General features: G+C 38.4%; 1 protein-coding gene across 12 annotated transcripts; it reads left to right on the top strand.

The window, feature by feature from the left end:
• Positions 1–39: 39 nt before the first annotated feature.
• Positions 40–6,561, top strand: LOC137836115 (uncharacterized). Of its 12 annotated transcripts, none has more exons than XM_090302358.1 (7): positions 40–69; positions 884–1,104; positions 3,695–3,829; positions 4,807–4,950; positions 5,363–5,438; positions 5,990–6,116; positions 6,288–6,561. In XM_090302358.1, the coding sequence occupies exons 4-7, from the start codon at positions 4,837–4,839 to the stop codon at positions 6,475–6,477; spliced, it is 507 nt and encodes a 168-aa protein (XP_090158484.1). In that variant the 5' UTR covers positions 40–69; positions 884–1,104; positions 3,695–3,829; positions 4,807–4,836; the 3' UTR covers positions 6,478–6,561. The 12 variants fall into 12 exon arrangements, with proteins under 12 accessions (XP_090158484.1, XP_090158485.1, XP_090158486.1 ...); XM_090302359.1 differs by having other exon boundaries at positions 927–1,104; XM_090302360.1 differs by having other exon boundaries at positions 1,040–1,104.
• The last annotated feature ends 17,878 nt before the right edge of the window (positions 6,562–24,439 follow it).

A 24,439-nucleotide genomic window follows, 5' to 3' on the forward strand; every position in this document is an offset into this window, starting at 1 on the left:
TGTATAGTTATTTTTGTTTTCGCAGGAAGCAAAGCGTGTCTTTTGAATTCAACAAGGAAAGATGTCAGGGTATGTTCAATTTTTCCTCATTGATCCTCTTAGTCGGTTTATGATTTATGGATGCAACACTTTTCCCCTTTGATTTTTTAAATATTTAGTAGAAACACCTATTCGTAGCTGTTATCGTTGCCTGAGAATGGTTCCTCAGAATGAAAATTTGGTAGTGAGGATATACATACTAATTACATTGACTGTTCGTAGCTGTGTCTTGCCTTGAGGTTCGATTTGGTAGTTTCAGGTTTCGATTGTAACACATTGATGTTCAAAACTGAAATGGTTTTATCACGTCATGTTGTTTAAATTAATTAATTGTAGTTGGATTTTGATGTTGGAGCCTGATGGAGTATTTGTTCTAATTTCCAATTTTTGATTCATTCCTAACATGATTCTGTGTTGAAAATGAATGAAGTGAAGTATCTACAATGGTCTATTATAGTCCTGGGCAGTCTTGGCAAATAATATAAGTACTGCTAATCAGTTTAACTTGATTTGTGGAGAATTGAATGATAGGACTCCCCTTTTGTCTTGATTAGAAGTTAAGAGGGTGAGAAAAACTAAATGTATAATGTATCACACATGTAGTATGGAAATAATTATTGTAAAAGCTGCTGGTGTAACTTGTTCACATGCTTCTAATTTTATGTGTATTGCTCTACTCCTGTTTCTGAGTAATAGCTTTTCCTTGATGAGTTTAAGATTCTTGTATGGGTTTATCCTGACAGTTTAGAATACTTTTTTCGGTAGTATTCTGAAAGAAAGAGTTGTAGAAAGAGAGGAATTGAGATAAAGTGCACTAATTCAGTAGTACCCATTTTTTCTTTAGACGGCTTCACTCATGTTATTATTAAGATTGCACCTTAGTCCAGTCTATAGGCAGTTCTTTCCATGGTCAAACTCTCAGTGGCAGTACCATCGTTGCCAAAATCGCTACTCAGTGTTGGACTTCTAATGATTCCCTAGTCCTAAGCTTGGTGTTCAGGAATTGGAGACGCTTCTAGCAATATATTTTGTGCAGACAATTGGAATCTAGCAAAGATTGTCAGTGTAAGTATCTATTGAACTCTTCTATCCTGAATAATGTGCTGTGACTGCATTTAAAAATTAAACTTCTTGTCTGAAATACCGAGTGATGTATGTGTTTGTGATTTGCTTAAGTTGAGTGATTGATTATGCATGGAGGACTGCATAATAAGGTTGGATGTTAAACAAAATTAGCTTCTGCAGGCAGCGATAACACTGGGCACCCTAAACATGATAGTTAATGCTGGTATTTGTGGTGGTGGGATTGTTTGGCATGAATATTCACATTAGTCTCTTTGATGGAAAACCTCGTCAATTTTGGGCCACAACCTGGGGTACTTTGGGATGATTTATGATAATATTCCTTGTATGTTAGTGGTGGGGGAAGAAGATATATTTTGTCTTTGAATAGAGCCTAGTTACTTGTAATCACTTTACTGATTTATTTGCTAGAATGCAAGCTTTGGGAAATTAAGTAATAACTGTTGCATTTCTCGCAAAAAAGAAAAAAGAAAAAAAGGAAAAAGGTTTTTGTGCTAAACATGTAAAATCAAAATATTTTGTGCAGTTAATTATAGTGATTAACTAAAAAAGTTAATTTAAAAAACTTAATTAAAATGGATTTTGATTTTGTTGATTTTATTAAAATTGTACTTTAAAAAATAAATAAACGTTGGAATTTCTTTTGGAATTGATATTGTTTTAAACTGTGAAATGAAATTACCAAAAGAACCTAGTTTCTAAAGTAGTTGCAAGTACAAAGTAAATAAAGTCTATGACAAAATAAAACCTATTAAATTATAATTAAAAGATATAAAATGAACTCTAGAGGTGGGTAAGTGGACGTTCGTTTAATATGATTTGCAATCTTTTGTGTTTTTGTAAACGTAAAATTACAATTTTACTCTTCTCTTTACACGCAATAATCAGGGTAGAAGTCTTTACCTTCTATATAAAAAAAATATATATTTTAGAATATAAAATTATGAATACAATATATTCTTTGTAATTTATATTAAACAATTCATAGTACAAATTTTATATTTTGAATTGTAAAATTCAAAATCAACAATTTTGACATTTTTGAGATATGGGATGGTAGAAGAAACTAGGAAGGTGTAGGAAGAAATTGACTTGATTCAACAAATTTATGAAATTAAAATATATTTTTATTTTTATTTTATTTGTGAAAGATAAAACATATTAAATTACATTATTTTTTGTTTTTTATCATCTATATCTATCTGTATTCTGTATATAAAGAGAATTTTTCTTATAACCGTATCGTATGTTTGACACTTTCATATATTATTCTTATATCAATGTTTTGTTTTTATTATTTTAAAAATATATAATAAGATATTTTTTAGCATTTTATTCTTATTTTGAATATTTCCTTCATTTTTTTCTAATTTCATTATTTAAAAATCAAACACAACTTCCTTTAAAACTTGTTATTCACTTTCCTCTTTATCCAAACTTCTCTCTTTTCTATCTTAATTGGTTCAACTTACTGTTTTAAAGAAAAATTGAAATGTGAAAAAATGACAATATATTTTATTTAAATTAAAAGAACTGCTTTATCTTTATTAACTACTCTGTAATTATTTTATTTAAATTTAGAAAACTATTTTAGTAACTATTCATACAACGGTATAATCAAATTAAAATAATAAAATAAAATGTTGATATAAAGATAAAATAGAAAAATATTTATATGATATAAAGATAAAATAGAAAAATATTTATATGATATAAAGATAAAATAGGAAATTATTTATATGAAAAAAACAGTTTTAAAAGGAATCCCATAAGATTAAAAAAAACTGCTCTATTAATAATAGCTGTATTTTTATTTCACCGATTAAACTTGTGGGCTTTTTTGCTGACATGATCCATGAATATGTGATAACATAGATAGATAGCATAATCATTTAAAATAAATTATAAATTTATATTTATAATTAATAATATTGTTTATTTAAATCTTAATATTGAACATAAATATATTTTAATGATAAAAATAAAAAAATAAATAAGGTATTCTTGCTAATATTAATAAAAAATTATTCTACTTTACATAGTTTTTTATCATTTTATTAAGTGTTTTTTTAAACTAAATTAAAATAATCACATGTGTAAAGAAAACTACTTACAAATTGAGAAAAAAATGTCAAAATACTTATAAATATTATTGATATTTATTTTTAATTGGATATTTTATCCTCTAATAAATGTGAAATAATTTTTTTATTTAATAAATAAATATTTGAATAGTTTAAAAAAATTAATGATTACATAAGTTTTTTAATCCTATTTTTATAAAATTATGTACTTATTCTAAATTATATTATTTTTATTTAATTATTTTTAAAAATAATAAAATTATAAAAATTATAAAACTATATAGTTTTAGATTAATAAAATTATAAATATAGTTGCATCAGCATATATGTTTTGGTTAGTATTGATAAAAGAGTTGATAGGGGTTGTTTCTAAAAATTGTCAAAATAAAATATTGTATCATTTTCCTCCTAACTTTAAGCCAGGAAAATATATAAATAAAGATCTATTTTGAAAGGAGTAATTTTGATTCCAATTGGCATTGGCACAGAAGAAAACCTAGCTTAGCTATAGCATTCACTTTCTCATACCTTGCCACCTCTGTTCACTACCTCCGCCGCCGCTGCCGCCACGTTGTACATTCACCATCAGTCTTTGCCCTCTGGCTCTTGTCAGGTTCATCAAGGTTCTACTCAAATTCTTATATTATATCTGTTCTTACACATTTTGAAGAAGACAACAAAATTAATGCGCGGGCAATAGAGAATTTTATCTATAAAGATCTTTATTCCACGATGCACTTTTGAAAAATGTCTTCTTGTATGTTAGGATTGCAATTGGGTGAGGTCGATAGTACTTTACCTCCCTGGCAACAAATTCTTCCTTGTGTGCTTTAGAATTTTAGAATCTACGCTGGAATTCATAGCCTTGGTCTTTCAAATATGGCGTTTTGTTGTATCTTTTAATCAGAATTAACAAGCCTGCCGAGGAAGAAGTAGTATTCTCTATAACTCTTAATTATAAGCTTCCTTCTCTAGAAAATGCTGTCTAGTATTTCCTTATGGAACCAGTTTATCAGTTTCTAGAATATTTATTTATTGATTGCCTTTGACATTTTATTGGCACATGTTATGCTCCTAATTACAAGTTTCAAACTCTTCATAGACAGAACCAATTAATTTAACTGGGTTTTGAACTTTCTTTTGAATTGGTTATGTAGGAAATGAACTAATAATACTATATTGCTTTTTAGACAATTAAACTAGTTTGTTTTGCAAAACATGAAAGGTGTAGTTTTATAAAGTGTATTTTCTGCTTGGTTTTAGTGCTGAAGCAAACCATGTGTGGGCCTACTTACAAATTCTCTTGTTCAAAGTTGGTTAACTTTTATTCCAGTTGGCAAGCTTTGTTCAAAGCTGCTGGGATGGTTAATGTGTGAAGGCTCGGGTGTAGAATGATTATGAATTTTATCGTATTACTGGGGTTTAGGATTTTTAGTTTTTCCCCTTTTGATGGTTGAAAACACTATTCTGCATTGCTGTCTTTTGAAACATAACGTTATTGGTGTTTCTGAAGATGTATGACCGAATGAAATATATAATATTGAATTATGTAATGTTGTCTTTTGAGTTAGTCTGTTAAACCGCCATTTGTGATATGCAGAGTTTAGTGAGATCAGGGTTTTAGGTGGCCATGAGAGGAGGAAGGAAGAATTTGAAGAGGGCAACTGAGGAAAAACATGTTACCCTTCAAGAAGGGCAAAACATCATGAAGGTGGTGTCTTTACGAGGCTCTAATATCATTGAGGTACTGCTTTACTAGTCCTAAATCTTCCAAATTTTCTTTCTTATTTATGCTGAGGAAAATGAGAAAATAACTGTGGTGAAACTTGCAAACTCTGATGGAGAAATTAGTCAAGGAATATTGTTTGAATGTTTGCATCTGTGAAAATAAGGGGTAAATACATATTCACAAGGAAAATAAGTTGCAGGGATTGCCTGGTTACTTTTATCATTTCTGCAAGAAAGAAAATAGAACAAAATAGTACATGGAGAGAAAAATATACAGATTGTATTAAAAGCATGGAAAAAAGGGGAAAGAAAGCAATATGTCCTCTTAAAATCAGTCTATTCTATTCAATGTAAACAACCCTTTATAATATGTGTGTACTACTTATGTGTATAGATTCTTGTTTATATTTAGATTTTGACGTGTGAAGGTCATGGATGCATGTGGCAACAAATCACTGGCTCTATTCCCTGCTAAATTTCAGAAAAGCGTGTGGATTAAACGAGGTATGTCCTATTTAAAAAGCAATTCAGTACTACGCCATGTTACTTTGTATTCCTAGTTTTTAAAAACAAAATGAATTGCTTTATTATAATAGTATTACTTTTCCTGTCCATGATAGGAAGTGGTTGTGCTATAATTGCTGTTTTTCTATCTGGACATTAGTGAAAGTTTATTCATGGACCATGTCATGGAATGGATAGTTATAGTTTGTCCCCTTTTCAACTGTACTTAAGCTGTTTTTATTTAAACCTTTACTGCTTCATTGTTCAAGAATTCAGAAAATTCTTAGCTAACAATGAATTTGTCGATATGGGGTGTAGAACTATTTATTATGAAGCCATGTCAACTTCGCCAACCTGTTTTGTTAAACAATCCATCGTTATTAAACTTGAACATATTTGTAGTGTGTACTGCTAGAAACGTTGTTTTTGAGTTACTTGCATGTTCTGTTTGGTGTTGGCTAATGCACCATGTGTGTGTTCTTTTAGATTTTATGTTACTCCAACCTGTCGGCCAAAGAGTTTACATTTAACCCTTCTTTCTCGTGTTGCAGGGAGCTTTGTTGTTGTTGATGAAACTGGAAAGGTAAAGGCTCTTGAATCGGGTAGCAAGGTTGCATGCCTTGTTTCTCAAGTTCTTTTCTACGAACAAGTTCGAGAACTACAGAAAACTCCAGAATGGTTTGCTACTGTTTCCAGCTTTAATTTTTGTATTTACTTGCTTTGGGTTCCTTTGTTGATTAATCATATATTTACTTTCCATATCAAATTTTGGATTTTATATGGTAGAATCTAATGGTACTCACACCTAAGGCATTATACTCACTCTTTCAATCATTTGCCAACATATAGGCCTCAAAGTTTTAAAACTGCAATGGTAGATGAATCAAAGGAAACTTCTGCCTCCAAGCAAGAGAATGAGCTGGAGGACAGTGATGATGATGATGGACTACCTCCATTGGAAGCCAATACAAACAGACTAAGACCTTTCGAGTTGCAAGTTGATGGAGATTCAGAGTCTTGTTCAGATACAGATGATTGAATCATATAGTTAGGCTCCCATATCTTATGAATTATTACACTCAAGCTAAACCGACAATTTATGTGAAAGAATGTTCTTGTCCTATTTTTATGTGCTGATTCTATTGAAGATACGCTTTTCAGCTTTCTCAACCAAAAGAAAAAGTTGAATTTGCACCAGCAAGTAAAACTAAAAAACAAAAATACCGGAAATCAATTTGTATGGAATGTAGTTTTGTCCATTTAAAGATAATGGCCAATGGCCAGATTTAACTATTAGGGTTAATATACAGAAGAGTGAAATGGCAAGAATCAATGATTTTAAAGTCGGACTAATGAAGACATGAATTCAGGATTTAATAGTTGAACTGGGATCAAATGGGTGTTAATAAAATTATTTTAGTAATGAAAAAATCAAAATATTTTAAAAATATATATAACATTGTAATTTTATCATGTAATTTCTTAACATTTGAAATCTATCTAAAAGTTTAAATAAAATATATTCATTAGTTAAATTAAAATTTCTAATACACGCATCAATATTTATTAATAATAATAAATTTCTATGTAGTATAAAAAGAAAATAAATAATATTTTAGGTTTTTTTTTTCAAGGAAATGGATTTGAAGATAACCTTATTTCAGAGTTACACTTCAACAAGAGAAATATGAATGACTTGTATATGACAGCTCTCATCAAATAAAACTTGTACAAATTTAGAAACTAACAGAAGAAAATAAAATACTGCGATAGGATGGCAATTTTGTTTTTGTGCCAATTTGTATATTATTTAAGCAATTTAACTCTTTCTAAAGTGAAATGAACATACTTTAAATGATAAATTACATTTATAACTATCGATTAAACTAAAGAAAAATATCTATACCTTTTCTTTCAAAATGTGTTTTTTATATATAGGATGTAGAAATATATATTCTAAAACATAATTGATAAAAAGAATAAGCTATTTAATGTGCCTAATGCTAATTTAATACTCCAAAACTTTTGTTGCGCACCATTATACAATTTCAGAGAGGAAGTGTTAAATAAAATGAATGACCTGATAGAGAAAAAAAAAAATATGCCTCCAGTAAAAAAATTGCATAAAGTTGTGACAGTAAAAGAAGAATTTGAAACACAGATACCAAACACATTTTACAACAAAATCATTAGATTACAATAATTATAAACAGAGTACATGTTACAGAAATTGTATAAAAAAAATTAAATAATGGAGCTAAATTGCTTTTGATACAACAAAACTTGTGAAATTTCGGTTTAATTTCTGCAATTTCATTCTGGGTCCGTATTGCGCTGAAAAAAAAATTCACACAAGCACTTTCGTATGTTGTTTGCACCGAGGCAAGGAGGCACGTTCATAAACGAATCACAAAAAAAAGATACGGGGAAGAAACGCCAGGACGTTTTGTTTTCGGAAAACCGGTTTTGTTCACTCTCGGTGTGGGACTTACTACGCCTTACTCCTTGGGTATTTTGGTCTGAAATTTTTACCAGACATTCGTCACTGTGTCTATTGAGTTTTGACTGAGGTTTGAGCCCCATATTCGTCCCACAAGATTGGCAATAAATTTTTTATTCGTCACTGCCAGGGCTGAAAGGAAGGTTCGTTTGTGTGTGAATACTCATTCGTTTGACCTGAAATTTGTCGCGTTTTGTCCCAAATTCAGTGGAGATTCTTGGGTGGAATTTCAGGAAAAAACTATTCCGGAAGAATTTTCAGAAATTTTGTGCAAAACCAAGGCTATCATCTACCGAAACTTGTGAAATTCCGGCCTAATTTATGCAATTTCATTATGGGTCCGTATTGCGCTGAAAAAAATTGACACAAGCACTTTCGTATGTTGTTTGCACCCAGGCAAGGAGGCACGTCCATAAACGAATCACAAAAGGAAGATACGGGGAAGAAAAGCCAGGACGTTTTGTTTTCGGAAAACCGGTTTTGTTCACTCTCGGTCTGGGACTTACTACGCCTTACTCCTTGGGTATTTTGGTGTGAAATTTTTACCAGACATTCGTCACTGTGTCTATTGAGTTTTGGCTGAGGTTTGAGCCTCATATTCGTCCCACAAGATTGGCAATAAATTTTTTATTCGTCACTGTCAGGGCTGAAAGGAAGGTTCGTTTGTGTGTGAAACTGTTTGATCTTTTTCGTGGGCGAATACTCATCCGTTTGACCTGAAATTTGTCGCGTTTTGTCCCAAATCCAGTGGAGATTCTTGGGAGGAATTTCAGGAAAAAAAGTATTCCGGGAGAATTTTTCAGAAATTTTGTGCAAAACCAAGGCTATTCTCTACCGAAACTTGTGAAATTCCGGCCTAATTTATGCAATTTCATTATGGGTCCGTATTGCGCTGAAAAAAATTCACACAAGCACTTTCGTATGTTGTTTTCACCCAGGCAAGGTGGCACGTCCATAAACGAATCACAAAAGGAAGATACGGGGAAGAAAAGCCAGGACGTTTTGTTTTCGGAAAACCGGTTTTGTTCACTCTCGGTCTGGGACTTACTACGCCTTACTCCTTGGGTATTTTGGTCTGAAATTTTTACCAGATATTCGTCACTGTGTCTTTTGAGTTTTGGCTGAGGTTTGAGCCCCATATTCGTCCCACAAGATTGGCAATAAATTTTTTATTCGTCACTGCCAGGGCTGAAAGGAAGGTTCGTTTGTGTGTGAATACTCATCCGTTTGACCTGAAATTTGTCGCGTTTTGTCCCAAATTCAGTGGAGATTCTTGGGTGGAATTTCAGGATAAAACTATTCCGGGAGAATTTTCAGAAATTTTGTGCAAAACCAAGGCTATCCTCTACCGAAACTTGTGAAATTCCGGCCTAATTTATGCAATTTCATTATGGGTCCGTATTGCGCTGAAAAAAATTGACACAAGCACTTTCGTATGTTGTTTGCACCCAGGCAAGGAGGCACGTCCATAAACGAATCACAAAAGGAAGATAAGGGGAAGAAGAGCCAGGACGTTTTGTTTTCGGAAAACCGGTTTTGTTCACTCTCGGTCTGGGACTTACTACGCCTTACTCCTTGGGTATTTTGGTCTGAAATATTTACCAGACATTCGTCACTGTGTCTATTGAGTTTTCGCTGAGGTTTGAGCCTCATATTCGTCCCACAAGATTGGCAATAAATTTTTTATTCGTCACTGCCAGGGCTGAAAGGAAGGTTCGTTTGTGTGTGAATACTCATCCGTTTGACCTGAAATTTGTCGCGTTTTGTCCCAAATTCAGTGGAGATTCTTGGGAGGAATTTCAGGAAAAAACTATTCCGGGAGAATTTTCAGAAATTTTGTGCAAAACCAAGGCTATCCTCTACCGAAACTTGTGAAATTCCGGCCTAATTTATGCAATTTCATTATGGGTCCGTATTGCGCTGAAAAAAATTGACACAAGCACTTTCGTATGTTGTTTGCACCCAGGCAAGGAGGCACGCCCATAAACGAATCACAAAAGGAAGATACGGGGAAGAAAAGCCAGGACGTTTTGTTTTCGGAAAACCGGTTTTGTTCACTCTCGGTCTGGGACTTACTACGCCTTACTCCTTGGGTATTTTGGTGTGAAATTTTTACCAGACATTCGTCACTGTGTCTATTGAGTTTTGGCTGAGGTTTGAGCCCCATATTCGTCCCACAAGATTGGCAATAAATTTTTTATTCGTCACTGCCAGGGCTGAAAGGAAGGTTCGTTTTCGTGGGTGAATACTCATCCGTTTGACCTGAAATTTGTCGCGTTTTGTCCCAAATTCAGTGGAGATTCTTGGGAGGAATTTCAGGAAAAAACTATTCCGGGAGAATTTTCAGAAATTTTGTGCAAAACCAAGGCTATCCTCTACCGAAACTTGTGAAATTCCGGCCTAATTTATGCAATTTCATTATGGGTCCGTATTGCGCTGAAAAAAATTGACACAAGCACTTTCGTATGTTGTTTGCACCCAGGCAAGGAGGCACGTCCATAAACGAATCACAAAAGGAAGATACGGGGAAGAAAAGCCAGGACGTTTTGTTTTCGGAAAACCGGTTTTGTTCACTCTCGGTCTGGGACTTACTACGCCTTACTCCTTGGGTATTTTGGTGTGAAATTTTTACCAGACATTCGTCACTGTGTCTATTGAGTTTTGGCTGAGGTTTGAGCCTCATATTCGTCCCACAAGATTGGCAATAAATTTTTTATTCGTCACTGCCAGGGCTGAAAGGAAGGTTCGTTTGTGTGTGAATACTCATCCGTTTGACCTGAAATTTGTCGCGTTTTGTCCCAAATTCAGTGGAGATTCTTGGGTGGAATTTCAGGAAAAAACTATTCCGGGAGAATTTTCAGAAATTTTGTGCAAAACCAAGGCTATCCTCTACCGAAACTTGTGAAATTCCGGCCTAATTTATGCAATTTCATTATGGGTCCGTATTGCGCTGAAAAAAATTGACACAAGCACTTTCGTATGTTGTTTGCACCCAGGCAAGGAGGCACGTCCATAAACGAATCACAAAAGGAAGATACGGGGAAGAAAAGCCAGGACGTTTTGTTTTCGGAAAACCGGTTTTGTTCACTCTCGGTCTGGGACTTACTACGCCTTACTCCTTGGGTATTTTGGTGTGAAATATTTACCAGACATTCGTCACTGTGTCTATTGAGTTTTCGCTGAGGTTTGAGCCTCATATTCGTCCCACAAGATTGGCAATAAATTTTTTATTCGTCACTGCCAGGGCTGAAAGGAAGGTTCGTTTGTGTGTGAAACTGTTTGATCTTTTTCGTGGGCGAATACTCATCCGTTTGACCTGAAATTTGTCGCGTTTTGTCCCAAATCCAGTGGAGATTCTTGGGAGGAATTTCAGGAAAAAACTATTCCGGGAGAATTTTCAGAAATTTTGTGCAAAACCAAGGCTATCCTCTACCGAAACTTGTGAAATTCCGGCTTAATTTATGCAATTTCATTATGGGTCCGTATTGCGCTGAAAAAAATTGACACAAGCACTTTCGTATGTTGTTTGCACCCAGGCAAGGAGGCACGTCCATAAACGAATCACAAAAGGAAGATACGGGGAAGAAAAGCCAGGACGTTTTGTTTTCGGAAAACCGGTTTTGTTCACTCTCGGTGTGGGACTTACTACGCCTTACTCCTTGGGTATTTTGGTCTGAAATTTTTACCAGACATTCGTCACTGTGTCTATTGAGTTTTGGCTGAGGTTTGAGCCTCATATTCGTCCCACAAGATTGGCAATAAATTTTTTATTCGTCACTGCCAGGGCTGAAAGGAAGGTTCGTTTGTGTGTGAATACTCATCCGTTTGACCTGAAATTTGTCGCGTTTTGTCCCAAATTCAGTGGAGATTCTTGGGTGGAATTTCAGGAAAAAACTATTCTGGGAGAATTTTCAGAAATTTTGTGCAAAACCAAGGCTATCCTCTACCGAAACTTGTGAAATTCCGGCCTAATTTATGCAATTTCATTATGGGTCCGTATTGCGCTGAAAAAAATTGACACAAGCACTTTCGTATGTTGTTTGCACCCAGGCAAGGAGGCACGTCCATAAACGAATCACAAAAGGAAGATACGGGGAAGAAAAGCCAGGACGTTTTGTTTTCGGAAAACCGGTTTTGTTCACTCTCGGTCTGGGACTTACTACGCCTTACTCCTTGGGTATTTTGGTGTGAAATTTTTACCAGACATTCGTCACTGTGTCTATTGAGTTTTGGCTGAGGTTTGAGCCTCATATTCGTCCCACAAGATTGGCAATAAATTTTTTATTCGTCACTGCCAGGGCTGAAAGGAAGGTTCGTTTGTGTGTGAAACTGTTTGATCTTTTTCGTGGGCGAATACTCATCCGTTTGACCTGAAATTTGTCGCGTTTTGTCCCAAATCCAGTGGAGATTCTTGGGAGGAATTTCAGGAAAAAACTATTTCGGGAGAATTTTTCAGAAATTTTGTGCAAAACCAAGGCTATCCTCTACCGAAACTTGTGAAATTTCGGCCTAATTTATGCAATTTCATTATGGGTCCGTATTGCGCTGAAAAAAATTGACACAAGCACTTTCGTATGTTGTTTGCACCGAGGCAAGGAGGCACGTTCATAAACGAATCACAAAAGGAAGAAACGGGGAAGAAAAGCCAGGACGTTTTGTTTTCGGAAAACCGGTTTTGTTCACTCTCGGTCTGGGACTTACTACGCCTTACTCCTTGGGTATTTTGGTGTGAAATTTTTACCAGACATTCGTCACTGTGTCTATTGAGTTTTGGCTGAGGTTTGAGCCTCATATTCGTCCCACAAGATTGGCAATAAATTTTTTATTCGTCACTGCCAGGGCTGAAAGGAAGGTTCGTTTGTGTGTGAAACTGTTTGATTCTTTTCGTGGGTGAATACTCATCCGTTTGACCTGAAATTTGTCGCGTTTTGTCCCAAATTCAGTGGAGATTCTTGGGTGGAATTTCAGGAAAAAACTATTCCGGGAGAATTTTTCAGAAATTTTGTGCAAAACCAAGGCTATCCTCTACCGAAACTTGTGAAATTCCGGCCTAATTTATGCAATTTCATTATGGGTCCGTATTGCGCTGAAAAAAATTCACACAAGCACTTTCGTATGTTGTTTGCACCCAGGCAAGGAGGCACGTCCATAAACGAATCACAAAAGGAAGATACGGGGAAGAAAAGCCAGGACGTTTTGTTTTCGGAAAACCGGTTTTGTTCACTCTCGGTCTGGGACTTACTGCGCCTTACTCCTTGGGTATTTTGGTGTGAAATTTTTACCAGACATTCGTCACTGTGTCTGTTGAGTTTTGGCTGAGGTTTGAGCCCCAGATTCGTCCCACAAGATTGGCAATAAATTTTTTATTCGTCACTGCCAGGGCTGAAAGGAAGGTTCGTTTGTGTGCGAAACTGTTTGATTATTTTCGTGGGTGAATACTCATCCGTTTGACCTGAAACTTGTCCCGTTTTGTCCCAAATTCAGTGGAGATTCTTGGGTGGAATTTCAGGAAAAAACCATTCCGGAAGAATTTTTCAGAAATTTTGTAAAAACCAAGGCTATCCTCTACCGAAACTTGTGAAATTCCGGCCTAATTTCTGCAATTTCATTCTGGGTCCGTACTGCGCTGAAAAAAATTGACACAAGCACTTCCGTATGTTGTTTGCACCCAGGCAAGGAGGAACGTCCATAAACGGATCACAGAAAGAAGATACGGGGAAGAAAAGCCAGGACGTTTTGTTTTCAGAAAACCGGTTTTGTTCACTCTCGGTCTGGGACTTACTGCGCCTTACTCCTTGGGTATTTTGGTGTGAAATTTTTACCAGACATTCGTCACTGTGTCTGTTGAGTTTTGGCTGAGGTTTGAGCCCCATATTCGTCCCACAAGATTGGCAATAAATTTTTTATTCGTCACTGCCAGGGCTGAAAGGAAGGTTCGTTTGTGTGCGAAACTGTTTGATTCTTTTCGTGGGTGAATACTCATCCGTTTGACCTGAAACTTGTCCCGTTTTGTCCCAAATTCAGTGGAGATTCTTGGGTGGAATTTCAGGAAAAAACCATTCCGGAAGAATTTTTCAGGAATTTTGTAAAAACCAAGGCTATCCTCTACCGAAACTTGTGAAATTCCGGCCTAATTTCTGCAATTTCATTCTGGGTCCGTACTGCGCTGAAAAAAATTCACACAAGCACTTTCGTATGTTGTTTGCACCCAGGCAAGGAGGAACGTCCATAAACGGATCACAGAAAGAAGATACGGGGAAGAAAAGCCAGGACGTTTTGTTTTCGGAAAACCGGTTTTGTTCACTCTCGGTCTGGGACTTACTACGCCTTACTCCTTGGGTATTTTGGTGTGAAATTTTTACCAGACATTCGTCACTGTGTCTATTGAGTTTTGGCTGAGGTTTGAGCCCCATATTCGTCCCACAAGATTGGCAATAAATTTTTTATTCGTCACTGCCAGGGCTGAAAGGAAGGTTCGTTTGTGTGTGAATACTCATCCGTTTGACCTGAAATTTGTCGCGTTTTGTCCCAAATTCAGTGGAGATTCTTGGGTGGAATTTCAGGAAAAAACTATTCCGGGAGAATTTTCAGAAATTTTGTGCAAAACCAAGGCTATCCTCTACCGAAACTTGTGAAATTCCGGCCTAATTTATGCAATTTCATTATGGGTCCGTATTGCGCTGAAAAAAATTGACACAAGCACTTTCGTATGTTGTTTGCACCCAGGCAAGGAGGCACGTCCATAAACGAATCACAAAAGGAAGATACGGGGAAGAAAAGCCAGGACGTTTTGTTTTCGGAAAACCGGTTTTGTTCACTCTCGGTCTGGGACTTACTACGCCTTACTCCTTGGGTATTTTGGTGTGAAATTTTTACCAGACATTCGTCACTGTGTCTATTGAGTTTTGGCTGAGGTTTGAGCCCCATATTCGTCCCACAAGATTGGCAATAAATTTTTTATTCGTCACTGCCAGGGCTGAAAGGAAGGTTCGTTTGTGTGTGAAACTGTTTGATCTTTTTCGTGGGCGAATACTCATCCGTTTGACCTGAAATTTGTCGCGTTTTGTCCCAAATCCAGTGGAGATTCTTGGGAGGAATTTCAGGAAAAAACTATTCCGGGAGAATTTTTCAGAAATTTTGTGCAAAACCAAGGCTATCCTCTACCGAAACTTGTGAAATTCCGGTCTAATTTATGCAATTTCATTATGGGTCCGTATTGCGCTGAAAAAAATTCACACAAGCACTTTCGTATGTTGTTTGCACCCAGGCAAGGAGGCACGTCCATAAACGAATCACAAAAGGAAGATACGGGGAAGAAAAGCCAGGACGTTTTGTTTTCGGAAAACCGGTTTTGTTCACTCTCGGTGTGGGACTTACTACGCCTTACTCCTTGGGTATTTTGGTCTGAAATTTTTACCAGACATTCGTCACTGTGTCTATTGAGTTTTGGCTGAGGTTTGAGCCCCATATTCGTCCCACAAGATTGGCAATAAATTTTTTATTCGTCACTGCCAGGGCTGAAAGGAAGGTTCGTTTGTGTGTGAATACTCATCCGTTTGACCTGAAATTTGTCGCGTTTTGTCCCAAATTCAGTGGAGATTCTTGGGTGGAATTTCAGGAAAAAACTATTCCGGGAGAATTTTTCAGAAATTTTGTGCAAAACCAAGGCTATCCTCTACCGAAACTTGTGAAATTCCGGCCTAATTTATGCAATTTCATTATGGGTCCGTATTGCGCTGAAAAAAATTCACACAAGCACTTTCGTATGTTGTTTGCACCCAGGCAAGGAGGCACGTCCATAAACGAATCACAAAAGGAAGATACGGGGAAGAAAAGCCAGGACGTTTTGTTTTCGGAAAACCGGTTTTGTTCACTCTCGGTCTGGGACTTACTACGCCTTACTCCTTGGGTATTTTGGTGTGAAATTTTTACCAGACATTCGTCACTGTGTCTATTGAGTTTTGGCTGAGGTTTGAGCCCCATATTCGTCCCACAAGATTGGCAATAAATTTTTTATTCGTCACTGCCAGGGCTGAAAGGAAGGTTCGTTTGTGTGTGAAACTGTTTGATCTTTTTCGTGGGCGAATACTCATCCGTTTGACCTGAAATTTGTCGCGTTTTGTCCCAAATCCAGTGGAGATTCTTGGGAGGAATTTCAGGAAAAAACTATTCCGGGAGAATTTTTCAGAAATTTTGTGCAAAACCAAGGCTATCCTCTACCGAAACTTGTGAAATTCCGGCCTAATTTATGCAATTTCATTATGGGTCCGTATTGCGCTGAAAAAAATTCACACAAGCACTTTCGTATGTTGTTTGCACCCAGGCAAGGTGGCACGTCCATAAACGAATCACAAAAGGAAGATACGGGGAAGAAAAGCCAGGACGTTTTGTTTTCGGAAAACCGGTTTTGTTCACTCTCGGTCTGGGACTTACTACGCCTTACTCCTTGGGTATTTTGGTGTGAAATTTTTACCAGACATTCGTCACTGTGTCTGTTGAGTTTTGGCTGAGGTTTGAGCCCCATATTCGTCCCACAAGATTGGCAATAAATTTTTTATTCGTCACTGCCAGGGCTGAAAGGAAGGTTCGTTTGTGTGCGAAACTGTTTGATTCTTTTCGTGGGTGAATACTCATCCGTTTGACCTGAAACTTGTCCCGTTTTGTCCCAAATTCAGTGGAGATTCTTGGGTGGAATTTCAGGAAAAAACCATTCCGGAAGAATTTTTCAGAAATTTTGTAAAAACCAAGGCTATCCTCTACCGAAACTTGTGAAATTCCGGCCTAATTTCTGCAATTTCATTCTGGGTCCGTACTGCGCTGAAAAAAATTCACACAAGCACTTCCGTATGTTGTTTGCACCCAGGCAAGGAGGAACGTCCATAAACGGATCACAGAAAGAAGATACGGGGAAGAAAAGCCAGGACGTTTTGTTTTCGTAAAACCGGTTTTGTTCACTCTCGGTCTGGGACTTACTGCGCCTTACTCCTTGGGTATTTTGGTGTGAAATTTTTACCAGACATTCGTCACTGTGTCTGTTGAGTTTTGGCTGAGGTTTGAGCCCCAGATTCGTCCCACAAGATTGGCAATAAATTTTTTATTCGTCACTGCCAGGGCTGAAAGGAAGGTTCGTTTGTGTGCGAAACTGTTTGATTCTTTTCGTGGGTGAATACTCGTCCGTTTGACCTGAAACTTGTCCCGTGTTGTCCCAAATTCAGTGGAGATTCTTGGGTGGAATTTCAGGAAAAAACCATTCCGGAAGAATTTTTCAGGAATTTTGTAAAAACCAAGGCTATCCTCTACCGAAACTTGTGAAATTCCGGCCTAATTTCTGCAATTTCATTCTGGGTCCGTACTGCGCTGAAAAAAATTCACACAAGCACTTTCGTATGTTGTTTGCACCCAGGCAAGGAGGAACGTCCATAAACGGATCACAGAAAGAAGATACGGGGAAGAAAAGCCAGGACGTTTTGTTTTCGGAAAACCGGTTTTGTTCACTCTCGGTCTGGGACTTACTGCGCCTTACTCCTTGGGTATTTTGGTGTGAAATTTTTACCAGACATTCGTCACTGTGTCTGTTGAGTTTTGGCTGAGGTTTGAGCCCCAGATTCGTCCCACAAGATTGGCAATAAATTTTTTATTCGTCACTGCCAGGGCTGAAAGGAAGGTTCGTTTGTGTGCGAAACTGTTTGATTCTTTTCGTGGGTGAATACTCGTCCGTTTGACCTGAAACTTGTCACAAATTCAGTGGAGATTCTTGGGTGGAATTTCAGGAAAAAACCATTCCGGAAGAATTTTTCAGGAATTTTGTAAAAACCAAGGCTATCCTCTACCGAAACTTGTGAAATTCCGGCCTAATTTCTGCAATTTCATTCTGGGTCCGTACTGCTTGAAAAAAATTCACACAAGCACTTTCGTATGTTGTTTGCACCCAGGCAAGGAGGAACGTCCATAAACGGATCACAGAAAGAAGATACGGGGAAGAAAAGCCAGGACGTTTTGTTTTCGGAAAATTGGTTTTGTTCACTCTCGGTCTGGGACTTACTGCGCCTTACTCCTTGGGTATTTTGGTGTGATGTTTTTACCATACATTCGTCACTGTGTCTGTTGAGTTTTGGCTGAGGTTTGAGCCCCAGATTCGTCCCACAAGATTGGCAATAAATTTTTTATTCGTCACTGCCAGGGCTGAAAGGAAGGTTCGTTTGTGTGCGAAACTGTTTGATTCTTTTCGTGGGTGAATACTCGTCCGTTTGACCTGAAACTTGTCACAAATTCAGTGGAGATTCTTGGGTGGAATTTCAGGAAAAAACCATTCCGGAAGAATTTTTCAGGAATTTTGTAAAAACCAAGGCTATCCTCTACCGAAACTTGTGAAATTCCGGCCTAATTTCTGCAATTTCATTCTGGGTCCGTACTGCTTGAAAAAAATTCACACAAGCACTTTCGTATGTTGTTTGCACCCAGGCAAGGAGGAACGTCCATAAACGGATCACAGAAAGAAGATACGGGGAAGAAAAGCCAGGACGTTTTGTTTTCGGAAAACCGGTTTTGTTCACTCTCGGTCTGGGACTTACTGCGCCTTACTCCTTGGGTATTTTGGTGTGAAATTTTTACCATACATTCGTCACTGTGTCTGTTGAGTTTTGGCTGAGGTTTGAGCCCCAGATTCGTCCCACAAGATTGGCAATAAATTTTTTATTCGTCACTGCCAGGGCTGAAAGGAAGGTTCGTTTGAGTGCGAAACTGTTTGATTATTTTCGTGGGTGAATACTCATCCGTTTGACCTGAAACTTGTCCCGTTTTGTCCCAAATTCAGTGGAGATTCTTGGGTGGAATTTCAGGAAAAAACCATTCCGGAAGAGTTTTTCAGGAATTTTGTAAAAACCAAGGCTATCCTCTACCGAAACTTGTGAAATTCCGGCCTAATTTCTGCAATTTCATTCTGGGTCCGTACTGCGCTGAAAAAAATTCACACAAGCACTTCCGTATGTTGTTTGCACCCAGGCAAGGAGGAACGTCCATAAACGGATCACAGAAAGAAGATACGGGGAAGAAAAGCCAGGACGTTTTGTTTTCAGAAAACCGGTTTTGTTCACTCTCGGTCTGGGACTTACTGCGCCTTACTCCTTGGGTATTTTGGTGTGAAATTTTTACCAGACATTCGTCACTGTGTCTGTTGAGTTTTGGCTGAGGTTTGAGCCCCAGATTCGTCCCACAAGATTGGCAATAAATTTTTTATTCGTCACTGCCAGGGCTGAAAGGAAGGTTCGTTTGAGTGCGAAACTGTTTGATTCTTTTCGTGGGTGAATACTCATCCGTTTGACCTGAAACTTGTCCCGTTTTGTCCCAAATTCAGTGGAGATTCTTGGGTGGAATTTCAGGAAAAAACCATTCCGGAAGAGTTTTTCAGGAATTTTGTAAAAACCAAGGCTATCCTCTACCGAAACTTGTGAAATTCCGGCCTAATTTCTGCAATTTCATTCTGGGTCCGTACTGCGCTGAAAAAAATTCACACAAGCACTTCCGTATGTTGTTTGCACCCAGGCAAGGAGGAACGTCCATAAACGGATCACAGAAAGAAGATACGGGGAAGAAAAGCCAGGACGTTTTGTTTTCAGAAAACCGGTTTTGTTCACTCTCGGTCTGGGACTTACTGCGCCTTACTCCTTGGGTATTTTGGTGTGAAATTTTTACCAGACATTCGTCACTGTGTCTGTTGAGTTTTGGCTGAGGTTTGAGCCCCAGATTCGTCCCACAAGATTGGCAATAAATTTTTTATTCGTCACTGCCAGGGCTGAAAGGAAGGTTCGTTTGAGTGCGAAACTGTTTGATTCTTTTCGTGGGTGAATACTCATCCGTTTGACCTGAAACTTGTCCCGTTTTGTCCCAAATTCAGTGGAGATTCTTGGGTGGAATTTCAGGAAAAAACCATTCCGGAAGAATTTTTCAGGAATTTTGTAAAAACCAAGGCTATCCTCTACCGAAACTTGTGAAATTCCGGCCTAATTTATGCAATTTCATTATGGGTCCGTACTGCGCTGAAAAAAATTCACACAAGCACTTCCGTATGTTGTTTGCACCCAGGCAAGGAGGAACGTCCATAAACGGATCACAGAAAGAAGATACGGGGAAGAAAAGCCAGGACGTTTTGTTTTCAGAAAACCGGTTTTGTTCACTCTCGGTCTGGGACTTACTGCGCCTTACTCCTTGGGTATTTTGGTGTGAAATTTTTACCAGACATTCGTCACTGTGTCTGTTGAGTTTTGGCTGAGGTTTGAGCCCCAGATTCGTCCCACAAGATTGGCAATAAATTTTTTATTCGTCACTGCCAGGGCTGAAAGGAAGGTTCGTTTGTGTGCGAAACTGTTTGATTCTTTTCGTGGGTGAATACTCGTCCGTTTGACCTGAAACTTGTCCCGTGTTGTCCCAAATTCAGTGGAGATTCTTGGGTGGAATTTCAGGAAAAAACCATTCTGGAAGAATTTTTCAGGAATTTTGTAAAAACCAAGGCTATCCTCTACCGAAACTTGTGAAATTCCGGCCTAATTTCTGCAATTTCATTCTGGGTCCGTACTGCGCTGAAAAAAATTCACACAAGCACTTCCGTATGTTGTTTGCACCCAGGCAAGGAGGAACGTCCATAAACGGATCACAGAAAGAAGATACGGGGAAGAAAAGCCAGGACGTTTTGTTTTCGGAAAACCGGTTTTGTTCACTCTCGGTCTGGGACTTACTGCGCCTTACTCCTTGGGTATTTTGGTGTGAAATTTTTACCAGACATTCGTCACTGTGTCTGTTGAGTTTTGGCTGAGGTTTGAGCCCCAGATTCGTCCCACAAGATTGGCAATAAATTTTTTATTCGTCACTGCCAGGGCTGAAAGGAAGGTTCGTTTGTGTGCGAAACTGTTTGATTCTTTTCGTGGGTGAATACTCGTCCGTTTGACCTGAAACTTGTCCCGTGTTGTCCCAAATTCAGTGGAGATTCTTGGGTGGAATTTCAGGAAAAAACCATTCTGGAAGAATTTTTCAGGAATTTTGTAAAAACCAAGGCTATCCTCTACCGAAACTTGTGAAATTCCGGCCTAATTTCTGCAATTTCATTCTGGGTCCGTACTGCGCTGAAAAAAATTCACACAAGCACTTCCGTATGTTGTTTGCACCCAGGCAAGGAGGAACGTCCATAAACGGATCACAGAAAGAAGATACGGGGAAGAAAAGCCAGGACGTTTTGTTTTCGGAAAACCGGTTTTGTTCACTCTCGGTCTGGGACTTACTGCGCCTTACTCCTTGGGTATTTTGGTGTGAAATTTTTACCAGACATTCGTCACTGTGTCTGTTGAGTTTTGGCTGAGGTTTGAGCCCCAGATTCGTCCCACAAGATTGGCAATAAATTTTTTATTCGTCACTGCCAGGGCTGAAAGGAAGGTTCGTTTGTGTGCGAAACTGTTTGATTCTTTTCGTGGGTGAATACTCGTCCGTTTGACCTGAAACTTGTCCCGTGTTGTCCCAAATTCAGTGGACATTCTTGGGTGGAATTTCAGGAAAAAACCATTCCGGAAGAATTTTTCAGGAATTTTGTAAAAACCAAGGCTATCCTCTACCGAAACTTGTGAAATTCCGGCCTAATTTCTGCAATTTCATTCTGGGTCCGTACTGCGCTGAAAAAAATTCACACAAGCACTTCCGTATGTTGTTTGCACCCAGGCAAGGAGGAACGTCCATAAACGGATCACAGAAAGAAGATACGGGGAAGAAAAGCCAGGACGTTTTGTTTTCGGAAAACCGGTTTTGTTCACTCTCGGTCTGGGACTTACTGCGCCTTACTCCTTGGGTATTTTGGTGTGAAATTTTTACCAGACATTCGTCACTGTGTCTGTTGAGTTTTGGCTGAGGTTTGAGCCCCAGATTCGTCCCACAAGATTGGCAATAAATTTTTTATTCGTCACTGCCAGGGCTGAAAGGAAGGTTCGTTTGTGTGCGAAACTGTTTGATTCTTTTCGTGGGTGAATACTCGTCCGTTTGACCTGAAACTTGTCCCGTGTTGTCCCAAATTCAGTGGAGATTCTTGGGTGGAATTTCAGGAAAAAACCATTCCGGAAGAATTTTTCAGGAATTTTGTAAAAACCAAGGCTATCCTCTACCGAAACTTGTGAAATTCCGGCCTAATTTCTGCAATTTCATTCTGGGTCCGTACTGCGCTGAAAAAAATTCACACAAGCACTTCCGTATGTTGTTTGCACCCAGGCAAGGAGGAACGTCCATAAACGGATCACAGAAAGAAGATACGGGGAAGAAAAGCCAGGACGTTTTGTTTTCGGAAAACCGGTTTTGTTCACTCTCGGTCTGGGACTTACTGCGCCTTACTCCTTGGGTATTTTGGTGTGAAATTTTTACCAGACATTCGTCACTGTGTCTGTTGAGTTTTGGCTGAGGTTTGAGCCCCAGATTCGTCCCACAAGATTGGCAATAAATTTTTTATTCGTCACTGCCAGGGCTGAAAGGAAGGTTCGTTTGTGTGCGAAACTGTTTGATTCTTTTCGTGGGTGAATACTCGTCCGTTTGACCTGAAACTTGTCCCGTGTTGTCCCAAATTCAGTGGAGATTCTTGGGTGGAATTTCAGGAAAAAACCATTCCGGAAGAATTTTTCAGGAATTTTGTAAAAACCAAGGCTATCCTCTACCGAAACTTGTGAAATTCCGGCCTAATTTCTGCAATTTCATTATGGGTCCGTACTGCGCTGAAAAAAATTCACACAAGCACTTCCGTATGTTGTTTGCACCCAGGCAAGGAGGAACGTCCATAAACGGATCACAGAAAGAAGATACGGGGAAGAAAAGCCAGGACGTTTTGTTTTCGGAAAACCGGTTTTGTTCACTCTCGGTCTGGGACTTACTGCGCCTTACTCCTTGGGTATTTTGGTGTGAAATTTTTACCAGACATTCGTCACTGTGTCTGTTGAGTTTTGGCTGAGGTTTGAGCCCCAGATTCGTCCCACAAGATTGGCAATAAATTTTTTATTCGTCACTGCCAGGGCTGAAAGGAAGGTTCGTTTGTGTGCGAAACTGTTTGATTCTTTTCGTGGGTGAATACTCGTCCGTTTGACCTGAAACTTGTCCCGTTTTGTCCCAAATTCAGTGGAGATTCTTGGGTGGAATTTCAGGAAAAAACCATTCTGGAAGAATTTTTCAGGAATTTTGTAAAAACCAAGGCTATCCTCTACCGAAACTTGTGAAATTCCGGCCTAATTTCTGCAATTTCATTCTGGGTCCGTACTGCGCTGAAAAAAATTCACACAAGCACTTCCGTATGTTGTTTGCACCCAGGCAAGGAGGAACGTCCATAAACGGATCACAGAAAGAAGATACGGGGAAGAAAAGCCAGGACGTTTTGTTTTCGGAAAACCGGTTTTGTTCACTCTCGGTCTGGGACTTACTGCGCCTTACTCCTTGGGTATTTTGGTGTGAAATTTTTACCAGACATTCGTCACTGTGTCTGTTGAGTTTTGGCTGAGGTTTGAGCCCCAGATTCGTCCCACAAGATTGGCAATAAATTTTTTATTCGTCACTGCCAGGGCTGAAAGGAAGGTTCGTTTGTGTGCGAAACTGTTTGATTCTTTTCGTGGGTGAATACTCGTCCGTTTGACCTGAAACTTGTCCCGTGTTGTCCCAAATTCAGTGGACATTCTTGGGTGGAATTTCAGGAAAAAACCATTCTGGAAGAATTTTTCAGGAATTTTGTAAAAACCAAGGCTATCCTCTACCGAAACTTGTGAAATTCCGGCCTAATTTCTGCAATTTCATTATGGGTCCGTACTGCGCTGAAAAAAATTCACACAAGCACTTCCGTATGTTGTTTGCACCCAGGCAAGGAGGAACGTCCATAAACGGATCACAGAAAGAAGATACGGGGAAGAAAAGCCAGGACGTTTTGTTTTCGGAAAACCGGTTTTGTTCACTCTCGGTCTGGGACTTACTGCGCCTTACTCCTTGGGTATTTTGGTGTGAAATTTTTACCAGACATTCGTCACTGTGTCTGTTGAGTTTTGGCTGAGGTTTGAGCCCCAGATTCGTCCCACAAGATTGGCAATAAATTTTTTATTCGTCACTGCCAGGGCTGAAAGGAAGGTTCGTTTGTGTGCGAAACTGTTTGATTCTTTTCGTGGGTGAATACTCGTCCGTTTGACCTGAAACTTGTCCCGTGTTGTCCCAAATTCAGTGGACATTCTTGGGTGGAATTTCAGGAAAAAACCATTCTGGAAGAATTTTTCAGGAATTTTGTAAAAACCAAGGCTATCCTCTACCGAAACTTGTGAAATTCCGGCCTAATTTCTGCAATTTCATTCTGGGTCCGTACTGCGCTGAAAAAAATTCACACAAGCACTTCCGTATGTTGTTTGCACCCAGGCAAGGAGGAACGTCCATAAACGGATCACAGAAAGAAGATACGGGGAAGAAAAGCCAGGACGTTTTGTTTTCGGAAAACCGGTTTTGTTCACTCTCGGTC

The sequence above is a fragment of the Phaseolus vulgaris genome, chromosome 5 (assembly GCF_051622355.1).
Source record: "Phaseolus vulgaris cultivar YP4 chromosome 5, ASM5162235v1, whole genome shotgun sequence".
NCBI lineage: Eukaryota > Viridiplantae > Streptophyta > Magnoliopsida > Fabales > Fabaceae > Phaseolus > Phaseolus vulgaris.